At 37.2% G+C, this 25,452-nt stretch overlaps 1 protein-coding gene across 7 annotated transcripts in view; it reads left to right on the top strand.

Moving 5' to 3' along the window:
- Positions 1 to 25,452, top strand: part of sano (CABIT domain-containing protein serrano) — a 129,362-nt gene that overhangs the window by 22,942 nt on the left and 80,968 nt on the right. For 4 of the 7 annotated variants that reach the window (XM_089738990.1, XM_089738987.1, XM_028174905.2 and 1 more), the window contains exon 2: positions 21,419 to 21,438. The exons of the other annotated variants lie outside the window; for them this stretch is intronic. Coding sequence is in view for 1 of the 4 variants with exons in the window: in XM_089738987.1 (XP_089595113.1) it covers positions 21,419 to 21,438 (20 nt within the window). In the remaining 3 variants the exon portion in view is untranslated. The remainder of the gene's footprint in view (positions 1 to 21,418; positions 21,439 to 25,452) is intronic. 7 annotated transcript variants of the gene reach the window in all.

Below are 25,452 nucleotides of genomic sequence, written 5' to 3'. Positions count from 1 at the left end.
GGTAGGACCTCTTATGAGTCCGCACGGGTAGGTACCACCACCCCGTCTATTCCTGCCATGAAGCAGTAATGCGTTTCGGATTGAAGGACAGGGCAGCCGTTGTAACTATACTGAGATCTTATAACTTATATCTCAAGATAGGTGGCGGCACTTAAGTTGTAGATGTATATCGGCTCCAGAAACCGCTTAATACCAGGTGGGCCGTGATCTCGTCCACCCACCTAAGCAGTAAAAAATTAAAAAAATCTAGCTGCTTCGCAAGGACAAGCTATACGAAATAAACAGTTTAAATTACCGATGTTAATGACGACCAACAATCACATTCATCAAATGGGATGCTTGCTCGTCTATGAAATAATAACATCGTAGATAATATGATAGAGAATTAAGATTACCACAAGAAAGATAAACGTTTGTATTAAATTATAAAAAGCTACACAGAATTACCATCCAGTAGAGTGATTGTTGATAGAACTTAAAATCCGAATCAAAATACCTATGAGGTATTAATGGCGTTCGAATGAGGATTAAGTTTAAAAAAAATTAAGCTGATCCTACTGTGATACAGATGAACTGTGTACTGTTTTGTACACAATAGCTGTAATTATGTGACATTGCACTGTGAGAAAACGTTCTGACGGTATTGCTCTCACCATGTGCGCGTGATACTACTTACTACCAGTGGTCAGACTTTTTCCGTCGCAAAAGAATCATTCGAAATATGTAATAGCTATTTTTGTATTGCCCTTTTTTAATGCTTAGATGGGTGGACGAGCTCACAGCCCACCTGGTGTTAAGTGGTTACAACGCAAATGCGCCACCTTGAGATATAAGTTCTAAGGTCTCAGTATAGTTACAACAGCTGCCCCACCCTTCAAGCCGAAACGCATTACAGCTTCACGGCAGAAATAGGCGAGGTGGTGGTACCCGTGCGGACTCACATGAGGTCCTACCACCAGTAATTACGCAAATTTTGCGGGTTTGACTTTTATTATACGATATTATTCCTTCACCGTGGAAGCCGATCGTGAAAATTTGTTAAGTACGTATTTCATTAGAAAAATTGGTACCCGCCTGCGGGATTCGAACACCGGTGCATCGCTAGATACGAACGCCCTTGCAGGTAGACAAACACCCTGCCAACCTGATGATGAGTGCTTACCTTCGCTCACATCAGTAATGCCCGGGATAGAGCCACAGGCGGTTGCTGCAGCTAAAGACGCCAAAAGCCTTGGAATGATCGGGGGTAATGCCCTGGATGGAAGAAGCTAATTCCACGACTTTTCGTCTTCAACGCAACTGATATCCACAAAAATCGATAATAGAAGATCTAATTTTTTTTCTGTCTTCTAAAACTAAATCGGCTTTTTTGAACTTCCGCTGACATTCAAACGTTCTACATAAACTTCAACCGTGACATTAATGACGTCATTAAGTCGATAGCACAACAAGCTGCCTTCAGTTAGGATTCGTGAGAAGCTTTCTTGTGAAGGAAAGATTGCAAGTCATCGTGGCCCAAAGGATAAGACGCCCGGTGCACTTATTAGTGTCGAATGATGCAACTGTCTCGATATTCGAATCCCGCAGACGGGCATAATTTTTCTAATGAAATATGTACGTGCTAGATTAACTTAACATCCTTTAAATAAAACTAGTGATCCCTCTGTAGACAAAATTCGACTATAATTATTTTAACATCATTATGGTTCTATTGTCAAAGGCTATTATACTTCTAATTACAGATTTCGCCAAGACTAAACTATAGACAAATAATATTAAAGACAAACAATATTAATCTACTCTCAATTTGAGTATTGACTTTAAGCAATAGAAAAAGTTTAACAACTGACAATTCGGTATTGCGCATTCTATCCCGTAGAAAAACGCCTTACATAGCCTGTTCCATGGCTCTTTGCATGACTTGCATTTTGGTCATAGTTTGATTTGTGAGCATCCATGTCTCAGCCCCATACTGGTGGTCACAGGGAGAACACATTGCTCGAATGTCTGACGCTTCGACGACTAGGACGTGTGTACAAACTTATAAATGCTTAAATAATACAGATATATAGATAACTAGCGGCCCGCTCCGGCTCCGCTCGGGTCAACAAAAATTTCAATGATATTTAACGTTGTTTTATTTTTTAAATAAAATAACACTTATTATGGCATAATTATAATAGTTAGATATATGCTGTCGCGACATTTTTTGTAAATAATAATGTGTTCTACAAAGTCGTAGTAGTTTTATCCTATCATTAATAGTTTTCGCAGGGCACGCGATGTAAAGAATATTTTAGATATTTTTTTTACACCTTGGGTTACATTATTGGAGTTTTAGGAAGGATCCCTAATTTTTTTTCAAAAAATATTATAGCCTATGTCACTCGGGAATAGTGTAGCTTCCAAACAGTAAAATAATTTTTCAAATCGGTTCAGTAGTTTCGGAGCCTGTTCAATACAAACAAACAAACAAATCTTTCCTCTTTATAATATTAAAATTAATAATATTATTAGTATAGATAGACCCAGATAAAGAGCAAACGAGCCTGTTTATCACGCGAATGTTTGCCCGATGCGGGAATCGAACCCACGACCCTCGTCGCCACAGTCAGGTTCGCTAACTACTGCCCCACAGAGTCAGTCAAATATCTCTATATAATAAAATAAAATAAGAAATCCTTTATATTTCTTGCAACCAATAATAGCAGTACTTACATTAAAAACAATTTAATAGTATTTGCTTAAATATCATAAAATATATATAAAATAAAGCCTATATAAATACGCTTATTTCAAATAGAATTGGATTTAAATTTTGATTTGTAAAAACACGTTATACAAGCATCATTTTTAAAGAGCCGTTACTCTGTAATTCGTTTCGTTTTAAAATGATAAAATCTCTTTAAGTTCTCATTAGAGATGGGACATTAGTGTTGTTCGAACGCCAATAACACTATTATTTTGTTCTAATACATTTATTTTAGAACATGTTTGTTTTATCTGTATTTGGTTTGGATAACCATTACTTAAAGTAGCATATCGATTGTTGAAATCATCGAGACTTACGTATCATCAATATTTAAAACTTTAAAATAAATACAGTATTTTTATTAGATGTTAAGAATGAACATTATAAAAATCTGTATTTTTTTGGGTTTTTTTTCTGCCCACTCACGTCCATTACTAGACATAAGCCTACCCCAGGGCTCACTACAGTAATAATATTATTTTTAATAAAAATAAAATGCGGTCAATGCTGGTACTTATGTTTTGCACGTAATGTAAAGCTAAACATCGATGACGAACGATCGTTTACGAATGAAGATAATTTCTCCCAATAGCATTAATATACTCTAATCTCTGTTCCTATTCAGATTTTTTTTTATTGCTTACGTGAGTGGACGAGCTCACAACTCACCTGGTGTTAAGTGGTGACTGGAGCCCACAGACATCTACTACGTAAATGCGCCACTTACCTTGAGATATAAGTTCTAAGATCTCAGTATAGTCACAACGGCTGCCCCGCCCTTCGAACCGAAACGCATTGCTGCTTCACGGCAGAAATAGGCAGGGTGGTAATACCTACCCGTGCGGTCTCACAAGAGGTCCTATCACCAGAGAGTTGGAGTGGAGACGCTTGTTGCAGCAGGGCAGGGGTTTGAAAACGACAGGAGCGTAATAAACTGAAAAATAGACCGCCTTCCACCATTTTTTACAACTTCGTGGGTGGTGTTCTTACGTGTAGCTTCTGGTTGCGCACGTTTAAGAACAAGGTAGATTACCATAGCCATCCATATTAGGGTGCACAAGTTTTTTTTTTCCTACCTAAGCTGATAGCCTTGAGAGGCTATTTCAGCGGAACCTTAACTAGTAGGTGAGCTAACGGGGCTCAAACCTGACGACGATGCTAACACGAACCCTAGCAAGAGTCGTGCTTCGCAGAATCTACCACCGGATCGGAAACGCGACCCACTGAGAAGACCCGGCGAGAAACTCAGTGGGCTGTGTCTGAGGGTTAATTTACTCGTCGAGCCCTTCGTCGCAAGCGACGGGTTCGACGAGAACGGTGACCGGTGCTTGAGGTACCTAAAAGCACCGCTAGTGGATCGGGAAGATCCGAGATGGCGTGTTCGGGGCGACGTCGACTGCTTTCCATTCTTTCCGCAGGATCGGGAATGTAGTTACCGGCGGCCACGATGAGAGGGTTCTCGTGTCGTGCCGCTTTATCGAAGTGGGGTGCACGAGAGGCGAGGACATTAGCTTTTAAGTTATTGAACAGAAAATTTTGGTCGCCGTGACCGAAACGTCTTGGAACCATGATGAAACTGGTCTAAACTGCGAAAAAGCAATTATCGATCAAATACATCGAATAATCTAGACGCGACCCATCACTACCCAAAGTTTTATTTTATACATAATTCAATGCAGTACCGATTCTCCATACCGATCTCGATCTAAGATATGAAACTTATAAGAATTTTTCAAATTACCTTTCGCCAAACTTAAGGTATTATGTCCGAGCCGGGTGTGGTCTTTCTGCTCCAATTCATAAAGGTCGTTTTCCCGTGTAATTTAGATGCATATAAGCGTTTTTAAGACTGGGAATTTTGCATGTCTTTTCACGCATAATCCAAGTAACATGCATGCAGTTAATTTGTAAGGTTCACGGGAAATTATTTCTTACGTCGTATTGGGTACGATCTAAAATCGCACGCGGCTATCATTATAATTAAATCTTTGTGTAAGGAACATGTAATTTTCGAAGATATCTGAGTAAGATTGACGGGTGATGAGCGCAAAATTGCATTGAAAAAAACCGTATGATTATAGGAAGAATATCTTGGGTGTTTTTGTTGTTTGTTCGAATTAATACTTCCTCCTTTTTTACATCTGGGTATAGTTGGCCGAGGTAAAAAGAGGGTGACGTGGGAAGAAGTCCTAAGACTCATTCTAGGTTTCTTTTGATTTTGCGTTTTTTTTATTGCTTAGATGCTTGGACGAGCTCACAGCCCACCTGCTGTTAAGTGGTTACTGGAGCCCAAAAACATCTACAATGTAAATGCGCCACCCACCTTGAGATATAATTTTAAGATCTCAGTATAGTTACAACGGCTACCCCACCCTTCAAACCGAAACGCATCACTTCTTCAAGGCAGAAAAAAGCAGGGCGGTGATACCTACCCGTGTGGACTCACAAAAGGTCCAGCCACCAGTAAAAGTCAGAGAGTAGTGCCTAGCCATATAGGTACAATAAGTATTTGTCCATAAGGATCTACATTAGATGTATATTTTAAATGCCCTATTATATTCTTCTATATAAACGGGAGTTTATAGTTATGTTGATCTCCGCAAGGATTTAGTAATGAGTGAAAACGATGGCTATAAATTTAGTAAAAACGCAATTCTTACTTAAAAAAAAATAAACCAACAATTTGAATGGTACTAACAAAAAACCTCGCACTAATAGATAGCGTAAAAATAGCTTGTAAATATCTATATATATAAAAGAAAGTCGTGTTAGTTACACTATTTATAACTCAAGAATGGCTGAACTGATTGGGCTGAAAATTGGTGGGGAGGTAGCTTAGAACCAGGAGAAGGACATAGGATACTTTTTATCACGTTCCCGTGGGACGTGACATAAAACGTGGTATAACAAAACGCAACTGATATGGAATAACAAAACGCAACTGACAGCTAAACGTGATATATTCTATGGTTAATTATAGTAGAATTTTGAAGTTGACATGTTTAAAACAAACTGTGTGGCGGAACAAAGTTCGCCGGGTCCGCTAGTATAACATAAAACCCAAAGCGCTTTTAATCACTCTAATTATAAAAACTCTAAATTTGCTACAATTTAAATGTTACAGCGTTAAAACGGTTTAATTACATAAAATAGCATCCGCTTATAACGAAATCACTTGCGATTTATTGAGACAATAAAACCCTTTCACGTTTGCATGTTGTCACACCGCTTTACGTCAGGACCTTATATTTTAGAATGCTGGCAACTAATACCGGAATTGCGATAAGGAAGACATTAAAAGCAACCTTCTCTGTATGGAATTTTAAGATTTAACCTAATTCTTACATCATTGAACGTTGAATCGCAAAGTAAAACTGTTCTAAGCGCAATCTTTTTAAATAGTATTCATGTAAAAACCCATTAATTTATGTGCAGATAATCAACATGGGGTAGGCACCAGGTATGGCACGTTTCTGCAGTCATATGGTCCGGTTTTTTTATTGCTTAGATGGGTGGACGAGCTCACAGCCCACCCGATGTTAAGTGGTTACTGGAGCCCATAGACATCTACAACGTAAATGCGTCACCGGCCTTGAGGTATAAGTTCTAAGATCTCAGTATAGCTACAACGGCTGCCCCACCCTTCAAACCGAAACGCATTACTGCTTCAACAATTCATTATTCAAAAAATACAATAAATAGATATATACCGTTTACATATAATATGAAATCACTATATGATTTATATATGTACCAATATACTTACTAACTAATATACTTATATACACATAATAAATCAAAGTTAAATATTAAGCAAATGCTAAGCGCATTTCTTTATACGCTGTCACGGCACAACATACATTATGAGTTTAATACTACTAGAGGTCCCGCAGTAGTCGAAATCCGACTATAATTAATTGGAATTGTAAGTTTCTATACTATTATGATTGTATTTTATACTTCTATAATCACAAATTTCGCCAAGACTACACTATAAAAAATATTATCAAAGACAAACAATATTTAATCTATTCTCAATTTGACAACAGACGTCAAGAACAAAAGTTTGATAATAAATAGTATGCATGCGTGTGTGCGTCAAATACATGGTATGTGGTGTGTGTAATGTTTTCTTTATTGATTTAATGTATCTTTTATGCATTATTTTAAAAAAATATTAGCATTGTGCTCTTCTTCTCTATATTCTCTATAAGTGTAGAAAATTTCATACTCCTCCGTCCGCGCAATTTTCGTAAAAAGGGATACATACAAAGTTTTTGCTTCACGTATTAATATATAGATATAGTGATTAAAATACGTTGGAGCAGTCAACAATCGACAATAAAGTTAATTTTATTGTTTCAATAGTTTCGTAATTCTTTGGAGGCGTTCAACTAATCTAACGATTTTCCCAAAAAGATAGCAATAGCACCGCGGCATATAATTCAACTGTTTATCACTGCTTCCCATACATTGTTTACGGGATATTTAATTGTGAAACCGCTAATGATTTCTATGGGTCTTGATTGGGTGTCAAGGACGCAAAATTTATATGCGAATAATGAGAGCAGATTCGGGTAACGGATATTTTAACACGTTGACTGCCGTAGGTCACCGATGCCCTACGCACTGAAGTAATTATCTCGATGTTTAATACGCTTTTATTAGCTTCAGACGTATGTATGTTTGTAACGGAATCTTTGAACATGATTTTGGCCCCCTTCACAACGTCAGATTAACTCGAAATTTGGTATACTTATTAAGGACCGATAACAATTCAATATTTAAAAAAAATTGAAAATAAATATGTATTGAAAAAATTGAAATCAACTAAAAAATGAAAAATAAATAATAGTTTAAAAAACTAACAAAATACGCTTTTATAAAAAATCTAACTAAAAAATAGAAATAAATTTTAATAAATTTGAATTAAGAATAGTGTAAGAATGATTTTATTGTAAAAAAAAGCGTGGGGTGCATGGTATCAGTAGTTATAAATATTTTATGAACAGATATGAGTAGAAGGGTTATTTTGATAATATTATCCTAAAAAGCACCCCACGCTTTTTTACAATAAAAACTATACATACTATTTTTTAGTTAGATTCTCTATAAAAGCGTATTTTGTTAGTTTTTTTAAACTATTATTTATTGTTACTAAGCGCCCGGGTTACCTAACTTGGCCTTTTTTTGTTTGTCAATGTATGTTCTAGTCTTATAGGTCTCATAGAAATAGATTCATTCTCAGTGTCTTCGAATTCGTCTTTCCATTTTTTTATTGCCATTATAGACAGACGAACATACGGCCCACCTGATGGTGAATGGTCCGTCGCCCATGGACTTCAGCAAAGCCAGGGACAGAGCCAAGGCGCTGCCTGCCGATTTCCTCAAATCTACTAGATATTCCAGCGCCTTAGTAAAAAGATTGAAGAGGGAAATCGAGATAATGACTTCAGTGTGCCACGTAGGGTACCGATGATATAGATAGCAATCAACGTGTTAGATGGATATCGAAGTCTTTTAAGTTCAGCTTGGACTATAATAGCCTTGAGATATGCTATCATAGTCTTGATTTCTTTGGTATGACGGCGATGATGCCACTTAAACTGATCTACGGTTTTTTGTTATGAGGGATTACCGGTAGCCCGTAGGCCTTTTCAGTTTCACCAGGACAGGTGGCCGAGCAAAGGCCACCAGCCAGGAGAAATGGGATTTGCTAACAGCTGCCTGATCGCCTCCGAAGGAGACCTAACAACTCAAGAGCAGCTTTCGCGAATCAATCTACTACCGGATCAGAATCGCGACCCGCTGATAAGATCCGGCGAGAAACTCAGCGGGCTGATGCATGGGTTATGTTGCACGTCGAACTCTTTGCCAAGTTCGACGAGTACGGTTACTGAACCACGGTTGCATCGTGCTGGAAATAAGGAAGCCTGCATTACGGAGCTATCAGCAAACTCGACTTACGTCATACGATTGCTCATCCAAAAATCACTAAGCTCACGATCGTTTAACTAATAATATCAGTTATGTAATTCAAGACACGATCTCAACTCAAAAACGATCATTACCGTTTTTCCTAATTGAATTACCCAATACGTTAGTTATTCAAAAATGAAAACAAAAAAAAAAACCTCATAACACACACACGAAGCTTCCCTATTAAAAAACGATTGCAACCTTAAACGTTTTTTTTTTTTTTTTGAAACGCTATTTTTTATTAGCATTATTAGAATAAATAATAATTCATTTGTATTTCCTGAAGTTTGATTATAAGTTCGTGAGTAATTGTTGGCGCGATGATGTTACTTTAGTGCCAATTACTGGGGCCACTTAAGCTGCGGACTTGAAGAGTTTTGTTTGAAAAATTTACCAATCGAACTTATCTCTCTTTAACGAAACACACAAATTTTAAGTCGTCGTGGCTTAAAGGATAAGACGCCCGGTGCATTCGTATCAAACTGTGCAACGGTGTTCGAATCCCGCAATCAGGTACCAATTTTTCTAATGAAATACGTACCTAATAAATATCCATGATTGACTTTGTGTAATAAAAATCGAACCTGCAAAATTATAATTTGCGTAATTACTGGTGGTGGAACGTCTTGTGAGTCGCACGGGTAGGTACCACCCGTTCCCTATTTCTGTCGTAAAGCAGTAATGCATTTCTGCTTGAAGGGTGGGGCAACAGTTGTACTGTAAAAACTGAGACCTAAGAACTCATATCTCGAAGTGAGTGGCAGCATTTACGTTGTAGATGTCTATGGGCTCTGGGAACTACTTAACGCCGGGTGAGCCATGAGATCGTCCACCCATCTAAAAATTAAAAACAATATATTTAAAAAGAAGACATCGGGCAACGATGTCATTGACTGAGAATCAACGTACCGGATATACTGGAAATTTGTCACAAAAAGTCTATAAGGATTTTTTGTCAGGATACTTAATTGTTTTAAATTAAATACTCTTCTTACACAGAAGAATACAGAAAATAGCAAAGACTCCATTTAACTCCCACCACTCATTCTTATCTTCAAACTCATCTCTAATTTCTTATCCAATCCTGTCGTTCTATTGATTCAACGCTCCTATATGGCCCTATTTACTTCTAATCAAGAGTATGGTAGAAAGAATCTACGTAATATTTTTGGCATGAAATAAAAACCAAACAATAACAAAATGTCTGAAATTCTTAAACACAGCGTTGTACCTAAATGATCCGTGACGCTCATAACCTTAGCCGGTGAAAAACATAACGCATGACTAATTGAGATGCTCCGAACATTAGGAAGTTAATACTCACTATAATCATGATCTCATCATTTAGTTTGAAGCCCTACTTATTACGATTTTATCATACCTTCCTCAATACGTTTGCGTGATAAAACACTTCGAGCTATAAGTGCTTGGTTCGAATTCCCTGCATCATCTTCAAGGAGCTGTGTCGCGAGCACTCTGAAAGAAACCTAATGAAGCGTGTACTCATTTGTGATTCTTTATTGCGACTTAATGAAACCGAACCATTTTTGAAGAAGCTGATAACTGGTGATGAAAAGTGGATCACGTACGACAAGAACTTGCGAAAAAGGTCGTGGTCAAAGGCCGGTCAGTCTTCACAGACTGTGACAAAGTCCGGGTTAAATCGCAACAAGGTGATGCTGTGTGTGGTGAGATTGGAAGGGCATTATTCATTATGAGCTGTTACCACCAGGCAGGACCATCGATTCTGAACTCTACTGCGAATAACTGATGAGATTAAAGCAAGAAGTTGAGAGAAAGCGGCCGGAATTAATCAACAGAAGGGGTGTGTTTTTTCATCATGATAACGCTAGACCTCACACATCTTTAGCCACTCAGCAAAAATGAAGAGAGCTTTGCTGGAAAGTGCTAATGCATCCGCCGTATAATCCTGACGTTGCACCTTCAGATTTCCATCTGTTTTTTTTTTATTGCCCTTGTAGGCAATGCAATGCTAAGGGCAGATCCAAGCCGCTTCCTACCGCTTAATACTCTCCACAAGCCTCGTTTGAAGAAGATTTCTTCATTGTAAGCCAGCGCGGGTAGCTACCACTTTCCTATTTATTAATGCCGCGAAACTGTAATCCATTCAGTTTGCAGGAGGTGATAGCACCACTATCACTTGAAACTGTTCCAATGTTGAGTCATGTTTCAAGATAGCATTTGCGTTTTTAAGTCTAAAGCTGAGTAATTAGCCACGAAATTGAAAATTTGCATCAAAATTTAAGAAAAAGCTTAGAAACATTTTTATGGAATTGATTTGTAGACAGGCCAAAATTTATTTTATAAGCCGCGATCGTCAGTCGCTGTGCATTCAGAATCGCGTGGGACAGAACTGCCCTTCACATCAGACGATGCTGTCGATGCTAACGAAATTTCAAATAAAACCTACGCTTACGTTGAACAATAGTATCTTTACTGTCTATTTTTTTATTACTCTATGTATTTATTTTCTATTAGTATTTAAATAACTAGTGAGCCTCGGCAGTTGAAATTCGATTATCTAATATATAAAATTCTCGTGTCACAATGTTCGTTCCCATACTCCTCCGAAACCGCTTGACCGATTCTCATGAAATTTTTTATGCATATTCAGTAAGCCTGAGAATCGGCTACTATCTATTTTTCTAAACATTAAGTGACAAGGGGTGTTCACACAAAAAAAAAAAAATTTTTTTTTTTTTTTTTAAGTTTGATATTTTGTTATTTTTAAACAACATTCCCTCATCGTTCACAGCGCTCCAGGCCTTTTTCACTCATATTCCACATCCTTATACACTTCCAATAAGTTAGTAATTTTTTTTCTACACTAAGAAATTCTCTAGAAATCTTATATGTATATGGCAAGACAACGTTTGCCGGGTCAGCTAGTAATTAAATAAAATTATAAGTTTGAAAATTATTATGGTTCTATTATCAAAGATTATGATATAATCGCAGATTTTGCCAAGACTACACTATAGACAAATAATATTAAAGACAAACAATATTAATCTATTCTCAATTTGACCACAGACTTTACAATAAACAAAAGAGTATATATGCGCGTGTGTGTGTCAAATATATGTAGTGTGTGTAATATCTTCTTTATTGATTCAATGTATTTTTTATGCATAATTAAAAAAAATCAGCACACTCCTCTATATTCTCTATAAGTGTAAGAAATTTCATACTCCTCCGTCGGCGCAATTTTCGTAAAAAAGGGGACAAAGTTTTTTCTTCACACAGATATTAGATATATAAATATTTTAAATACTGAGAGCACAAAGCAGTAGTAGTAATATATTTAAAAAAATATATTGAAATATTCCTTTTCTGCGATTGAACATTTCAGTTAGTGACAGATAAAATGCTGAGTGTCCAGGAAAATTTATTAAAAAAAGCACCATAAAAATTGCATTATTTGAAAAATTCTTACGTCTGCGTATTACATGCATTGTACTTATGCCTACGGCGTAGATATAATTAAAATTAATTTACATAACGGTTAGATTTTGCTTTTTTGTCATCAAATCATTTCGCGAACGGTTGTGACTCCTTAGTCGCCTGTGACCACGAAAAGTGAAAACTATTCGAAACGAAACAATAGTCTGACAATATTAATCTAGTGGCTTTAATAGTACTAGAGGTCCCGCAGTTGTCGAAATTCGACTATAATTAATTGGAATTGTAAGTTTGTACACTATTATGATTGTATTTTATACTTCTATAATCATAAATTTTGCCAAGACTACACTATAAAAAATATTAACAAAGACAAACAATATTTAATCTATTCTCAATTTGACCACAGACATCAAGAACAAAAGTTTGACCATAAATAGTATGCATGCGTGTGTGCGTCAAATACATGGTATGTAGTGTGTGTAATGTTTTCTTTATTGATTTAACATATCTTTTATGCATTATTTAAAAAAAATATTACCATTGTGCACTTCTTCTCTATATCGACGCTTGAAAGGCAAACTTGACTAAGCGACAATGCGTAAAACTTTACAGTAGACTAATTGAACGTTGAAATAAAATAAAGAAAAAAAAAATTTAACGAATCTAGCTGGAGTAGAATCTAGCTAGTAGCTGTAGGATTGAAATGATTTTAATAGACCTAGAAATATATTTTTTTTGCGCATCGAATATGGTTATTGCCTATCATTTATGTACAAAGCAGTTATTGTCGCTTAGTCACGTTTGCCTTTCAAGCGTCGATATTCTCTATAAGTGTGGAAAATTTCATACTCCTCCGTCCGCGCAATTTTCGTAAAAAGGGGTACAAAGTTTTTGCTTCACGTATTAATATATAGATGTTTTAAGTTCGTTATGATTTATACCGCCTCAAGGGATACAGGGGCTGCTATCTCTATACATCTGAGTCTTGGAAATAGCCTCTCAATACGGGAGCTTATCACAGCGAAAACTCTGTTTTTTTCCACGCCTTATGCTAACAAATTAATAGCAATTTGTTACTATTACGAACCAGAAATCAATAATTAGACATCCCACTATAAAATTACGTAATGCATCAATACAAATTTTGTATTCGTCATTACTAAATATAGCAATCCAATCTGTAGTTAGTAAAATCTATACTAATATTATAAAGCTGAAGAGTTTGTTTGTTTGAACGCGCTAATCTCAGGAACTACTGGTCCGATTTGAAAAATTCAAAAATGCTTTTAGTGCTAGATAGGTAGCCCATTTATTGAGGAAGGCTATAGGCTATATAACATCACGCTAAGACCAATACAAGCGGAGCACTAATAAAGAATGTTTCAAAATCGGGGTTTTTTCCCTTTTGAGAGCTTCCGCTGCGTGTGCTGCAGAAACGGTTAAAGTTTCGCTAAAATAATGTATGGTAGAATTGTTTCCCTTTAAAAGATCTAAAAAAAGTCTGCAACAACATAATATGTCTATATGTTAAGGTTGGCTAACTATAAGGTTTTTTATGCTAACCAAATTTGTTCTAAAATAAAGCATTATTTGTGAACTATTCCACGCGCACGAAGTCGCGGGCAAAAGCTAGTAAAAAATAAAATGACATAAGTTGACGATGCAAAGTCAAAATCGACCCGCACATTAGAGTTCGCTTAATGATAGCTTAGACCAAATCGATAAATTAAAACAAAGCCCGAAACGCCCACGTGCCCCGAAATGTCCCATTTAAAAGATCGATTATCTAGCTGACCGTTGATCGGGTATTCAAACTAGTTATAATCGATTCGCCATAGCCAAGGTCTTTATCGTCACGTTTTGTCACTGGACCGGCTGTCAAAACTTTCGATATAACGACTGGCCCGAACAATAGCTATGAAAGCATTTGATATATCGATACACGTATCGGGGACCAGAGCATTCGAGGAATAACCAGATCGGATCGGTGAGGGATTGCCAATATCAGGCAGACGTGATTTCGAAAACTGTTTAATAATGATTGACAGTCCGTTGTTTAAGCACTTGATGATAGCAATGAAATGTGCATCATTGTAATTGGTATATCGAAATTGATCTTAAGCCTGATCGTTGAAGGGTATGAAGTAAGATCAATGACATTACAACTCTTAAGTTTTTATCGTTTTTTATTTATTTATTGCTTAGATGGTGAACGAGCTCACAGCCCATCTGGTGTTAAGTAGTTACTGGAGCCCATAGACATCTACAACGTAAATGCGCCATTCCCTTGAGATATAAGTTCTAAGGTCTAGTATATATAGGGTCTAGTATAGTTACAACGGCTGTCCCACCCTTCAAACGCATTACTGCTTCACGGCGGAAATAGGCAGGGCGGTACCTACCCATGCAGACTCACAAGAGGTCCTACCACGGAATAGATAAATATTCCGTGGGTCCTACCACCAGTAAAAAAAGTTTGACAGCCATGTTCCCAAAAACGATGTACACTATCAGATACATTAAGAGATGGAGTACATCTTGTACCCAATTAAATAAATACCCTAAAATAGAGCACTGCGAAATCCGTAGTTAATTGCATAACTGCATTAGTAACGATGATTCACCCTTAGGAAATGACTTGTTATAACAGAAAGTGGACTTATTGATGATATATGACGTAGATGGGTGATCGAGCCCAAATGTTGTTAAGCGACTATCGGAACGCATAGATATTACACCGTGACTGCCACCCTCGCCTTGATACATGAAGTCTAAGCTATAGTTATACAGTACCCTTTCCAGCACAAATAAGCAGGATAAATATAGGCAGGTAATTAAATAAGCATGAATCAATTAAATTAGATTAAGTAGAATCTAACACTGTGAGCTCACTAGGTGCCCTACATGCAGTAGTTAATGTAGATAGAGCCTATTTTGAGTTAAAAAAGCTTAGATACAGCATACTACCATTTTTTTCTTTAAAGTATTCAGGTGTTTGTGGCATAGGACAACCGCTAATCCAATAAAAATGATATCAGACAGCTCTTAAGGCAGCTTCATTTGTGACGTCATTTGAGGTCAAAACAAATACATACACACAAATGCACTTCACATTCAAATGTGAATTTTATTTGTGTGTTCTTAAATACTTCAGCATAATGCTTTGTGGGTGTTAACTTGACGGATAAAAATGTTAATATTTTACCATGCATTTAGTGATTTAAACTTTTTTAATATGATTATAAAAAAAATAAAAATGAAAACAGTGATTCTTTTTAAGTTAGCTTATCAGCATTCAACATATTTTGTCTATGGTCGATTCTATTATCTACTTAATACCACCAGCGGCCATGTCGACCCATTGAAGACTAGCTAACAGTATATACCAACCACATTTAGACATAGAGTTGAAAATTCAATAGCAACGAACACTTAAATAAACAAGCATTCAATTCAGCACAACATTTCCTTTCAACAATTTCTCTAAACACACGAAACCTTAAAACCAGTATTTATATCAGTGGGTTTGACAAAGGCAACTTTCTCTTCCATGACGACACTTAGATAACAACGAAGCAAAACGCGAACAAAGGAATGGATGTAAACAAATCGTGTGCTTTAACCTTACACGTGGCTTCCATCAAACTCCGATCAAAACCTTACAATGCTTGAACAGACTTAATTTTGTTGTTTCGAACATCGGACGCATGTTGTCGTATTGTACGACAGGTCCACCCACGTAAGCCTGTATAAGGATGTCGATTGTAGAAGCATAACTACTGGTTCTCGATTTCAGTTTATATGGATGATACGGTTTTTTGTGGTGTAGATCAGGATTTAGGTATGTTAATGTGTTTTTAGACAACTAAGGTGTGTCGAATTTGTTTTAGTTACTCGTTGCTTTCAGTAGTACTTCTTAAATATTATAGGTGTTATGATATTGTGAGTACATAAGGGTTAGTACCATTAAGTTCCTTTTTTCTGTCGTTAAGCCGCGTTCCAATTTAAATGGTGACAGACGTTATGCAATAATAAATAAATAGTTGGGAACAAATCACAGTCGCCTGGCCATCATTTAGGATTCCCTGTATTATGGGTACCAAAGACTGATGAACATACTTATATGTGTTTAAATATTTATATATGCACATAGATAACAAGCACCTGAACAAAGTGCAAACAAACCTGTTCATCACACAATTGTTGCCCGATGAGGGAATCTTGGGTTCGATCCCTCAGCGCCGTAACGGCAAAAGTCAGGGTCGCTAACTACTCTGCACTAACAAGTCAGTTAAATACAATACAATTAGACTTCATACCTATATATCAAGTTGGGAATTAACTTTCACATAATGTGTGTAGATTAGCTGACCACTATTAGATCACCACTGATCTACCAAGATCGCTGTGAGGTTATCTGTCATAAAAAGGTGGAAAAAAATATCTTTTTCAATGCCATGGTCATGCCAGAGTCACCCGATGGGCGCTGTATACAATTAGATCCATCTACTTTTTTTACAAAAGCCGGTTCACATGCCTAAATCCACAAACTGTCACAGCAGGCCAACAGGAAACAATGAAGTAAAAGCCTTTGTCGTGTTCACCGAATGTTGAGAGAATGCTTATTGTAAGGACCTTTCTCTCAATATGTCAATGGGTCGACGAACCTACGCCCACAATCGCAATTAATGCAAAGAGGTCAGACAATCAGAGCAAAGCATTGGTACGAAAGAATTCGACCTCAGTTCTTAATTAATGTGATTATAAGATTTGTATTGGATTCGAATATGTCTGATCGAGATTGAAAGTATGTCTGGTTGTAATAGAATGGAAGCGAAATTGATCTGAATTTATAGCTGTCTGTAGTTCCATTATGTAGCAATATAGCAGACTAGGGCAATCTGTGGTGCATTCTTTAGAGAGAGAGAGAGAGGAGAGAGAGAGAAAATATTCTCTAGAGAGAATATTGTGCACAAGATAAATAAAAAATGCAAAACATTAAATAAAAAAGTACAAATGGCGGTCTTATCGCTAAGAGCGATCTCTTCCAGACAACCATCAGGTAGATCATTTGGAAACAAGCTACACGCGGTGTACCTATCGATTGAAATTAATTAAATAAAGGAAAAGCGTCGTTTATATATTCTAAATATTTAGTTTTTATGGTAGTTTTTACGTTTTTAAGGGACAAATTAAGCCTGTATACATTTCAATGTGTGTGCCAAGTTGGCATGCGTTTTAAGTCGGCACACCGACCTTTCAAATCAAAACGCGTGATTGCTTTTCGGCAAAAATATCCATTCTTTTACATTAAATCATGCCATCAGCAAACATCTATTTATTTGTTGTCATTATTAAAATATTCAATTATCCTGATTAACCAAATAATAAGCCAAAAAATCAAAATTTCAATTATAGCTGCAACTTCATTACACGTCTTTGCTCATTCAGATATAAACATCGCGAATATAAGTCAAGTTTATTTTAAATTGTGAAACTATTGCATTTGCTGTTAGCATTATGAAATGCGAGTATACTTTTCATTTCGTATTGCATGTGGTAGACCCGAAGGTACGCCTCGCAATTTTTGTAATTAACATAATAATATATTGAAATGCAAAATCGTTCGGGCTAAAAACATTAAAATTACACCATATTTTTGTACACATCGTACCTTAACGACAGGAATAGGAAGCAAGATTTAATGCCATACACGTAATAACTGTATTCAGCTAATTACCAGAACTATACTGATTGTAACTATACTGAGATCTTAGAACTTATATCTCAAAATGGGTGGCGCATTTACGTTGCAGATGTCTATGGGTTCCAGTAACCACTTAACACCAGGTGGGCTGTGAGCTCGTCCACCCTTCTAAGCAATTAAAAAAAAACCTTCACCTTTGTTACCACGAAAAGGCACTTCCAGTATCTATAAATCAACGGATCAATAATTATTGAGGTAGATATTTGTCGGTCAACATAACACGTTCGCTTTCTGGCATTGCATGCGTGTCCTAGATTTAGGCTGCGTATAGGCTTAAGTTCGATCTTGCACCTAAGTAGGTATAGAACAAGTGAAAGTCGACGCGGACTATGTTGATCTTGATGTTTCCGATACGCTTAACCAGTATCCGGGTTTAGAAGAAGATTTTTTGATTCTAAATTTTAACAGAATGGTGATTGTATTGTAATTACTGTTTGACGTTATTGTACTTTTTTTTTTGTTGCCCACATTTGTGGACGAGCTCACAGCCCACCTGGTGTTAAGTGGTTACTGGAACCCATAGACATCTACAACGTAAATGCGCCACCCACCTTGAGATATAAGTTCTAAGATCTCAGTATAGTTACAACGGCTGCCCCACCCTTCAAACCGAAACGCATTACTGCTTCACGGCAGAAATAGGCGGGGCGGTGGTACCTACCCGTGCGGACTCACAAGAGGTCCTACCACCAGTAATTACGCAAATTATAATTTTTGCGGGCTTGATTTTTATTACACGATGTTATTCCTTCACCGTGGAAGTCAATCGTGAACAATTATTAAGTACGTATTTCATTAGAAAAATTAGTAAATAGACGAATATCTAAATTTGAGTCTTAGCGAACTATATACGCGAGTGAAGATTGAAAAGAATTCTTAGTTGGCAGTGGCTTGGCTATTTATAATGGTAACAATTAACAATCACATTGGCCGTAAATGTACTTGCCAATCTACTGCAATGCAATTTTTATGACGTTAAGCTGTTAATTTGCATGTTATGTAAGCGTCTACTACAGTTCTTAGACCACAACACGAATGGGGACCTGTTAAAATCCTTCCAATTTGACAAATTTGCTATCTTGTCCTCCCAACTTCTTTAGAAATCCATGTTAATAAAACTTTCGTATCGCCTACAATTTTAAATCTCGGCTCATTTGCCTCAAGAATAATTAACACACCAACGCCATTGAATACCCTAAATGACTACAAAACCCAATTAAGTGAATGCTTTACAAATCAAACCTCATAAAACATCGCCCATAGAGACCCGTAACTGCCAAACGCCACGGCGTTGATTGCACAAACTAAAATAGCACAACAGCAAATTCAAAATTAAGTTATTAAAAATAATTGTGGCGAGATCCAACACTGTACTGTATTTCACAATAGAAAAATCTGTGTCGTAACGAGACCTGAGCTCGGTAGATGATCGTGTACATAAAATTGGACCTTGACTAGAACCACCCTGTCTAATTCGTAAGAAAAAAATCGTAGAGTTTTTAAGGGTAGTATAACAAGTTTAATTCTATCTAGACTTCGACCTAATGTCATAAAATCTACAGTCGCTTTTGTGTTGTCCAGTTACCGACTAAAAGAAGGTGTGCTCTGAATAGGTACGCCCACTATGAAACATAAATACGACATTTCAATAGTATTTCCTTCGGCTTTATCGAAAGCCGAAGTATCGAGTCGTAGACATAATTAAAATTACTTTTACTCTTCTACTACTACAGTACTACTATTCTACTACCTTTTTTTTCCTACCTAAGCTGATAGCCTTGAGAGGCTATTTCAGCGTAACCGTGGCTAGTAGGTGAGCTCACGGGGCTCAAACCTGACGACGATGCTAACACGAACCCTAGCAAGAACCGTGCTTCGCAGAATCTACCACCGGATCGGAAACGCGACCCACTGAGAAGATCTGGCGAGAAACTCAGTGAGCTATGTCTGAAAGTTAATTTACTCGTCGAGCCCTTCGTCGCAAGCGACGGGTTCGACGAGAACGGTGACCGGTGCTTGGAGTACCTAAAAGCACCGTTAGTGGATCGGGAGGATCCGAGATGACGTGTTTTGGGCGACGAGGATCGGGAATGTATCTACTACCACAGTACTACTATTCTACTACCACCACTACAGTATTCGTAACTGTAACTGTAAAGTATTTGGAAAGTCGAACTAAAAGTAATTTAAACTATTTTTCTATTTTAGTCTCAATCATCAATAGCAATAGTAATCCACAATTTGTTTTTGTGTTTTAATAAACGGAATTAAGGTCATTACCCATGTGAAAGTACAGCACGGCCTTATATCTTAGTAACATTACATAATGTATAATAGAAAATAGGGCGCTTTTTTTAGTGCTGTTCTTTATTAATACCTTTATTATTTGGTTATCTAAATACATGTCCTATTTATGTGTCATTCCACTAAATTTCACTCTGACTGACAGGGTTAGTATTCATGAAAAAAATTTAAAAATGCAATAAAAATTTTGAATTTTTAGGTTAATTAATACTTTTTTTGTTATTTTGTGAAAAATATATTGAATAAAATGTATCATTGATTGATCGTCTACATTATTAGCTTTTAAATGACACCTCTATCGTCTTCCTAAGACGTCTACATCGATAGCAATGATTAAATCAGTGCAGGCGCATGAGCTGCGAAGTAAAAAAAAAAAATGGCTGCCATTCTAGTATGGAGGGGCAAAGAGAAAATTGGGATAGTGATTTGTCGATAAAAATCCCCATATTTCACCCCCCTGAAGTCTCCGACACTGCTGCACGGACACAGTGTATATATCTTGGGCTGTCATACACCGCATTATCACTTCTCCCACTACACTACAGAATCACTACTTCTTCTACACTACAGAATCTGCATGTTTGAACAGCAACCACATTTATAAGCAATCTACGACCACATTTCAAGGTGAGTGGCGCATTTACGTTGTAGATGTCTATGGGCTCCAGTAACCACTTAACGACAGGTGGGCTGTGAGCTCGTCCACCCATCTAAGCAATAAAAAAAAACATGCCAAAATATAGCCTAATTCTATAGTATCCTAGTCGCAAATAATTATCTTTTTTTTTCTTTTTTTTTATTGCCCTTGTAGGCAAACAAGCATACGGCCCACCTGATGGTGAGTGGTTACCGTCGTCCATGGACTTCAGCAATGCCGGGGGCAGAGCCAAGCCGCTGCCTACCGTTACCAAGCCGCTGCCTACCGTTATATATTGACTGGCTTCTAAAAAGGCATTTTCCTTAACTTCCAGAGAACTAAGGCGATTGAACAGTGATAAACGGCATGAATATATAAGAAATTAACCAAATAGACACCTATTATTTACGAACATCTGACCATACATTGATTGATCGAACAAAAATACCCAATTTATGATCCCAACACAAATTACAGCATTCATAGCCTTGAATGGTTTTTTTTTTTGTTTTTTTAGCTTTCCGTTTTATTTAACTATTTTTTTTTGTTACAGAATTCACCAATCATCCCTGGGTATTATTAGACTAATTTATACATCACAAAAAGATATTAAAATAATTGTACGCCATAACAGGATCTACAAGTTTTTCTGGTATCTATTGTGAAAATAGAATCGTGACTATTTTGTTCATGCTTGTAAATTGAGGATTGCTTGGGTATGGGGCATTTGGGGTTTAACGTCGAGGTTCTAGCGAGCTGTGTCTGATTAGTCTTTTATGATATAAAATTGGCAATAAAATAATAACAGTCAGGTATAATTGAAATGAATATAGCCCCTTATTTTTGAACGCTGTTCGGAACATCATGCTACCGATGCTTAATGATGATAAATAGAAGATTCATTGGATTCTAGAGATGCCAATAATTGAAGTAACAGACAGCCTTTTGACTAATAAGACATCAATCATTGAGCAGCATCTTCGTGGCGTTTCTAAAATCATGCACATGAATTTCACATATAACTTATTACATTTTTAATCATATGTATATGTGAAGCTAGTTGGACTACTAAAATTGCGGATGAAAGGCGATTACATGCAACAGAGATGCGAATGTTGCGTTGGATATGTGGAATTACGAGAATGGATAGAATACGGACTGAATATGTTAGAGGGAGTCTGAAAGTGGCACCTGTGACAGAGAAGTTGAGAAGTGCGCGTTTGGGTTGGTATGGACATGTGATGAGACGAAATGAAAATGAGGTTGGTAAGAGAGTGTAAATTATGGATGTGGAAGGATATAGAGAAAGAGGTAAACTAAGAAGAAATGGATGAATTGCGTGAAAGACGATATTTGTAAGAGGTGAGTGAGCGAAGAAATGGCATACGATAGAGGACTATGGAAGGAGAAAACATGTTGCGCCGACCCCAGGTAACTGGGAGAAGGGCAGAAAAATTATGATGAAAAATGATATACGTGAATCTAGTTTCATAATTACCAACACAAGAATGCTGGACATCACCAAATAGTGAGCACAAGCTGGAACGCATGACTACTTAGTCTCAAGAATGAGAATATCGGTGACCCTGCTACCCACTAACCGCGTAGTGAAATTCAGCTTTGATTAAACAATGTTAACGTAATAATTAATTCAATAATTGCCCCTGCGTACAATAAAAAACAGATTAGCATGTTAATGTTAAGTCACAGCTATTGTAAGCTAATTCTATGTGAAAGCTTATTTTGAGTGACAGCTTGCGACATGTTCACGGGTTTATTAATGGCTTATTAATATACTAAAGCCGTCAGAATTGACATTATATTATTATTATAAACTAGCTAACGCCGCCAGCTTTAGAGGCCAATATTTGATATGACTTTAATCTGATCATTACCAAACTGTGTATAATCAATCACCTACTAGACCAATTCGAAGTTTCTCTGAAAATTTCATTGCAATCGGCAAACGCACACTCACACATCGACTTTTATATATACGGATGATAAGAGATCATTTTCACAGATCACTTTTGCCAAACACCATCCGACTCTAGACCCTGATCCAGTCTGCTGTTTCCCTTATACCCTGAAGGCTACATACCTATCTTAAAACGAGCCTTGTAAAGATTCCTAAGCAGCAAGTATCTAAACTGTGCTCTTGCCTTTGTTATGGTGGCTTCCATTAGTAACCGACCTTGAGATGCACTTCCTCTTCAGCTCCCTATGATTCCTATCTAAGGCGCTAGCAATACTAGCAATACTTTCCATATCTGCAGCGAAGAAGAATGCAAAACTGAGACTTTGATTTACCTTAAGCTAGATGGTTGGATTTGTCCCACATACCCCGCGTGCCTCCTGGCACGCACACATTGTAGGAGGTTCAGCATCCTGCCCAAAAAAGACCTCACCCTAAAAGGACCTTACTCGTCATATTCTTTGTCGATAAGAGTAATACCCACGTCATAAAGTGAACTTCAGAGAACCTACTTTTCGGTAGGCAGCGGCTTGGCTCTGCCCCTGGCTTTGCTGAAGTCCATGGTCGCCGGTAACCACTCACCATCAGGTGGGCCGTATGCTCGTCTGCCTACAAGGGCAATAAAAAAAAAACATTGAGCGAACGATAAACTCACACAGGTACTTGACGTAAAACTGTGCAATTTACAAACCCTCTTTTTTGTAAAGTCGACACAAAACAATCGAAAGAACAGTTCGAATTTCATTTTTATTCGCGTCGTTACGTAAGACGTAGTCAAATCGACATTTGCGAATGTGTCTGACGGTACCATTACAAAGCATTGTTGAATGGAGGCGTCAATTACTACACAACGCGAATGAAAAGATACGGTTGTTTTGCGAAATGCCTAAGCCTCGTGTTGCGGTCTTAGTTAAATTTGCCGAGTCGCCGATACAAGACTTTTACTTTGTTAGCGTAAGACCAGTAATTAGTTAAAATTACGCTTATTGGAATAAGAGCAAGGATTACATATCGCACTAAGATACTTCTAAGACAAGTATATGACTATTGCTCGACTTTCTTACACACAAGGTGATGAAGTATGTAGAATATAAGTATCGCTTACAGTACGGTTTCCGTCACGGTCGCTCAGCTGGCGATCATTTTGCATACCTTCATCTGCCGTATGCCGTCTACCTATAATGACGAGTATATTTTACTCGAAGTGACCAAACCAAGTAAGCACCCACTTGGGACACTGACCAATATTAATTGGTTATCGGTATTGGATATCCCAGGGAATGCCATTCGACTTGCGACGCAGGTCCAAAAGTAAAAAGTATGGTTGTACATAGGTACACCCGGGCTATTTAGGCAAACATTAATAAGGCATTATTTTTTTTTAGTTTTATGAGATCTCTCATTTTTAAGTTGTTTAAACCGGATTTACCTATTCACGTGGTAGATAAAATTCTTTAAATAACCTATTACCAAAACACAACAATTGCGGTAGGTATTATATCTCCACCAGAAAACCAAACGAAAACTCGGAGGCAGAACGAATTTAAAAATCAATTTTGACAGATCACACAACTTGTCATCGTGACAGCTCTGACAGCTAGACGATAAATCAAACGCCCGATTTCGCAGCTCGACAGCGACGTAGCATTTAAGCCGCATAACAATTACTCGTAGACCCATTGTCTTATTCAAGAGCCGAAGCCAGAGAAAAATTTGAATGGAGTGAAAGTTTGTCATACGATATCGTAATCATGAATGTTAACTGTTGCCTGAGATATATTCCAGTAATAAATGACAAAGCGATACTTTAAAATTAAATTTATATTAAATATATTGTTTAAATACACGTAAATTTCTATGGAGACTCAGGCAAGATGAAATTAGTGTTACGCCGGTAAGAGTAACGCCATCTATCGCCGAAAAGTCGAACGAATATCGAAGGATCTAGTAGAACCTAGAACGCGCGAGAAGTACAACGCCATCTATTGTCAGATAAATGAAACACAATACTCGAAATGTGTTAAATATTCTCGATAATTCTAGCAATGTGGTATCGGCTATAAAATCGTGTTGCAGAGATGGCACGCAATTAGTTAGTAATCGGAACTACTCGAAGCAAAACAACGAACGGAAGCGAAGCGGAAGAAGCGAATTGAGAGTTGTAAAAGTGTCTAAGTGCTAATACAGTGTTAACTTGTAATTCAGTAGATTTTTTTATTTATCCCGAACCCCAGCGCGTAACATTAGTTTATGATGAAATTGACTTAACAATAAGCTCGGTACAAGGATACGATGCTTAGTATAGTCGTATCGTGCGATGCGACTATGTCTATGCGCAAATCCTGCAGACAGGTTGGTACCTGTATTTCGTAATAACAATTGCCATTATTGTTATGAAACGTACTTATCCCATGCCCACAAATAATTTCCACAGTGAAGAAATACCTCCGAATAATAACAATCAAACCCAATTTTTTTTTATTTGCGCTGTTAATAAACAAAGGTGTTATAGACTCCAAATGGCACGATGTGTGTGGGGATTCACGTAACTTATAAAGGCTTCCGATAGCCACTTGACACCAAGTGGACAGTGAGTTTATTCATCCGTCTAC

This window comes from Bombyx mandarina, chromosome 28 (genome assembly GCF_030267445.1).
Source record: "Bombyx mandarina strain Sakado chromosome 28, ASM3026744v2".
Lineage (NCBI taxonomy): Eukaryota > Metazoa > Arthropoda > Insecta > Lepidoptera > Bombycidae > Bombyx > Bombyx mandarina.
The sequence above is the reverse complement of the archived record's forward strand: the minus strand, read 5'-3'. Positions and strand labels throughout refer to the sequence as shown.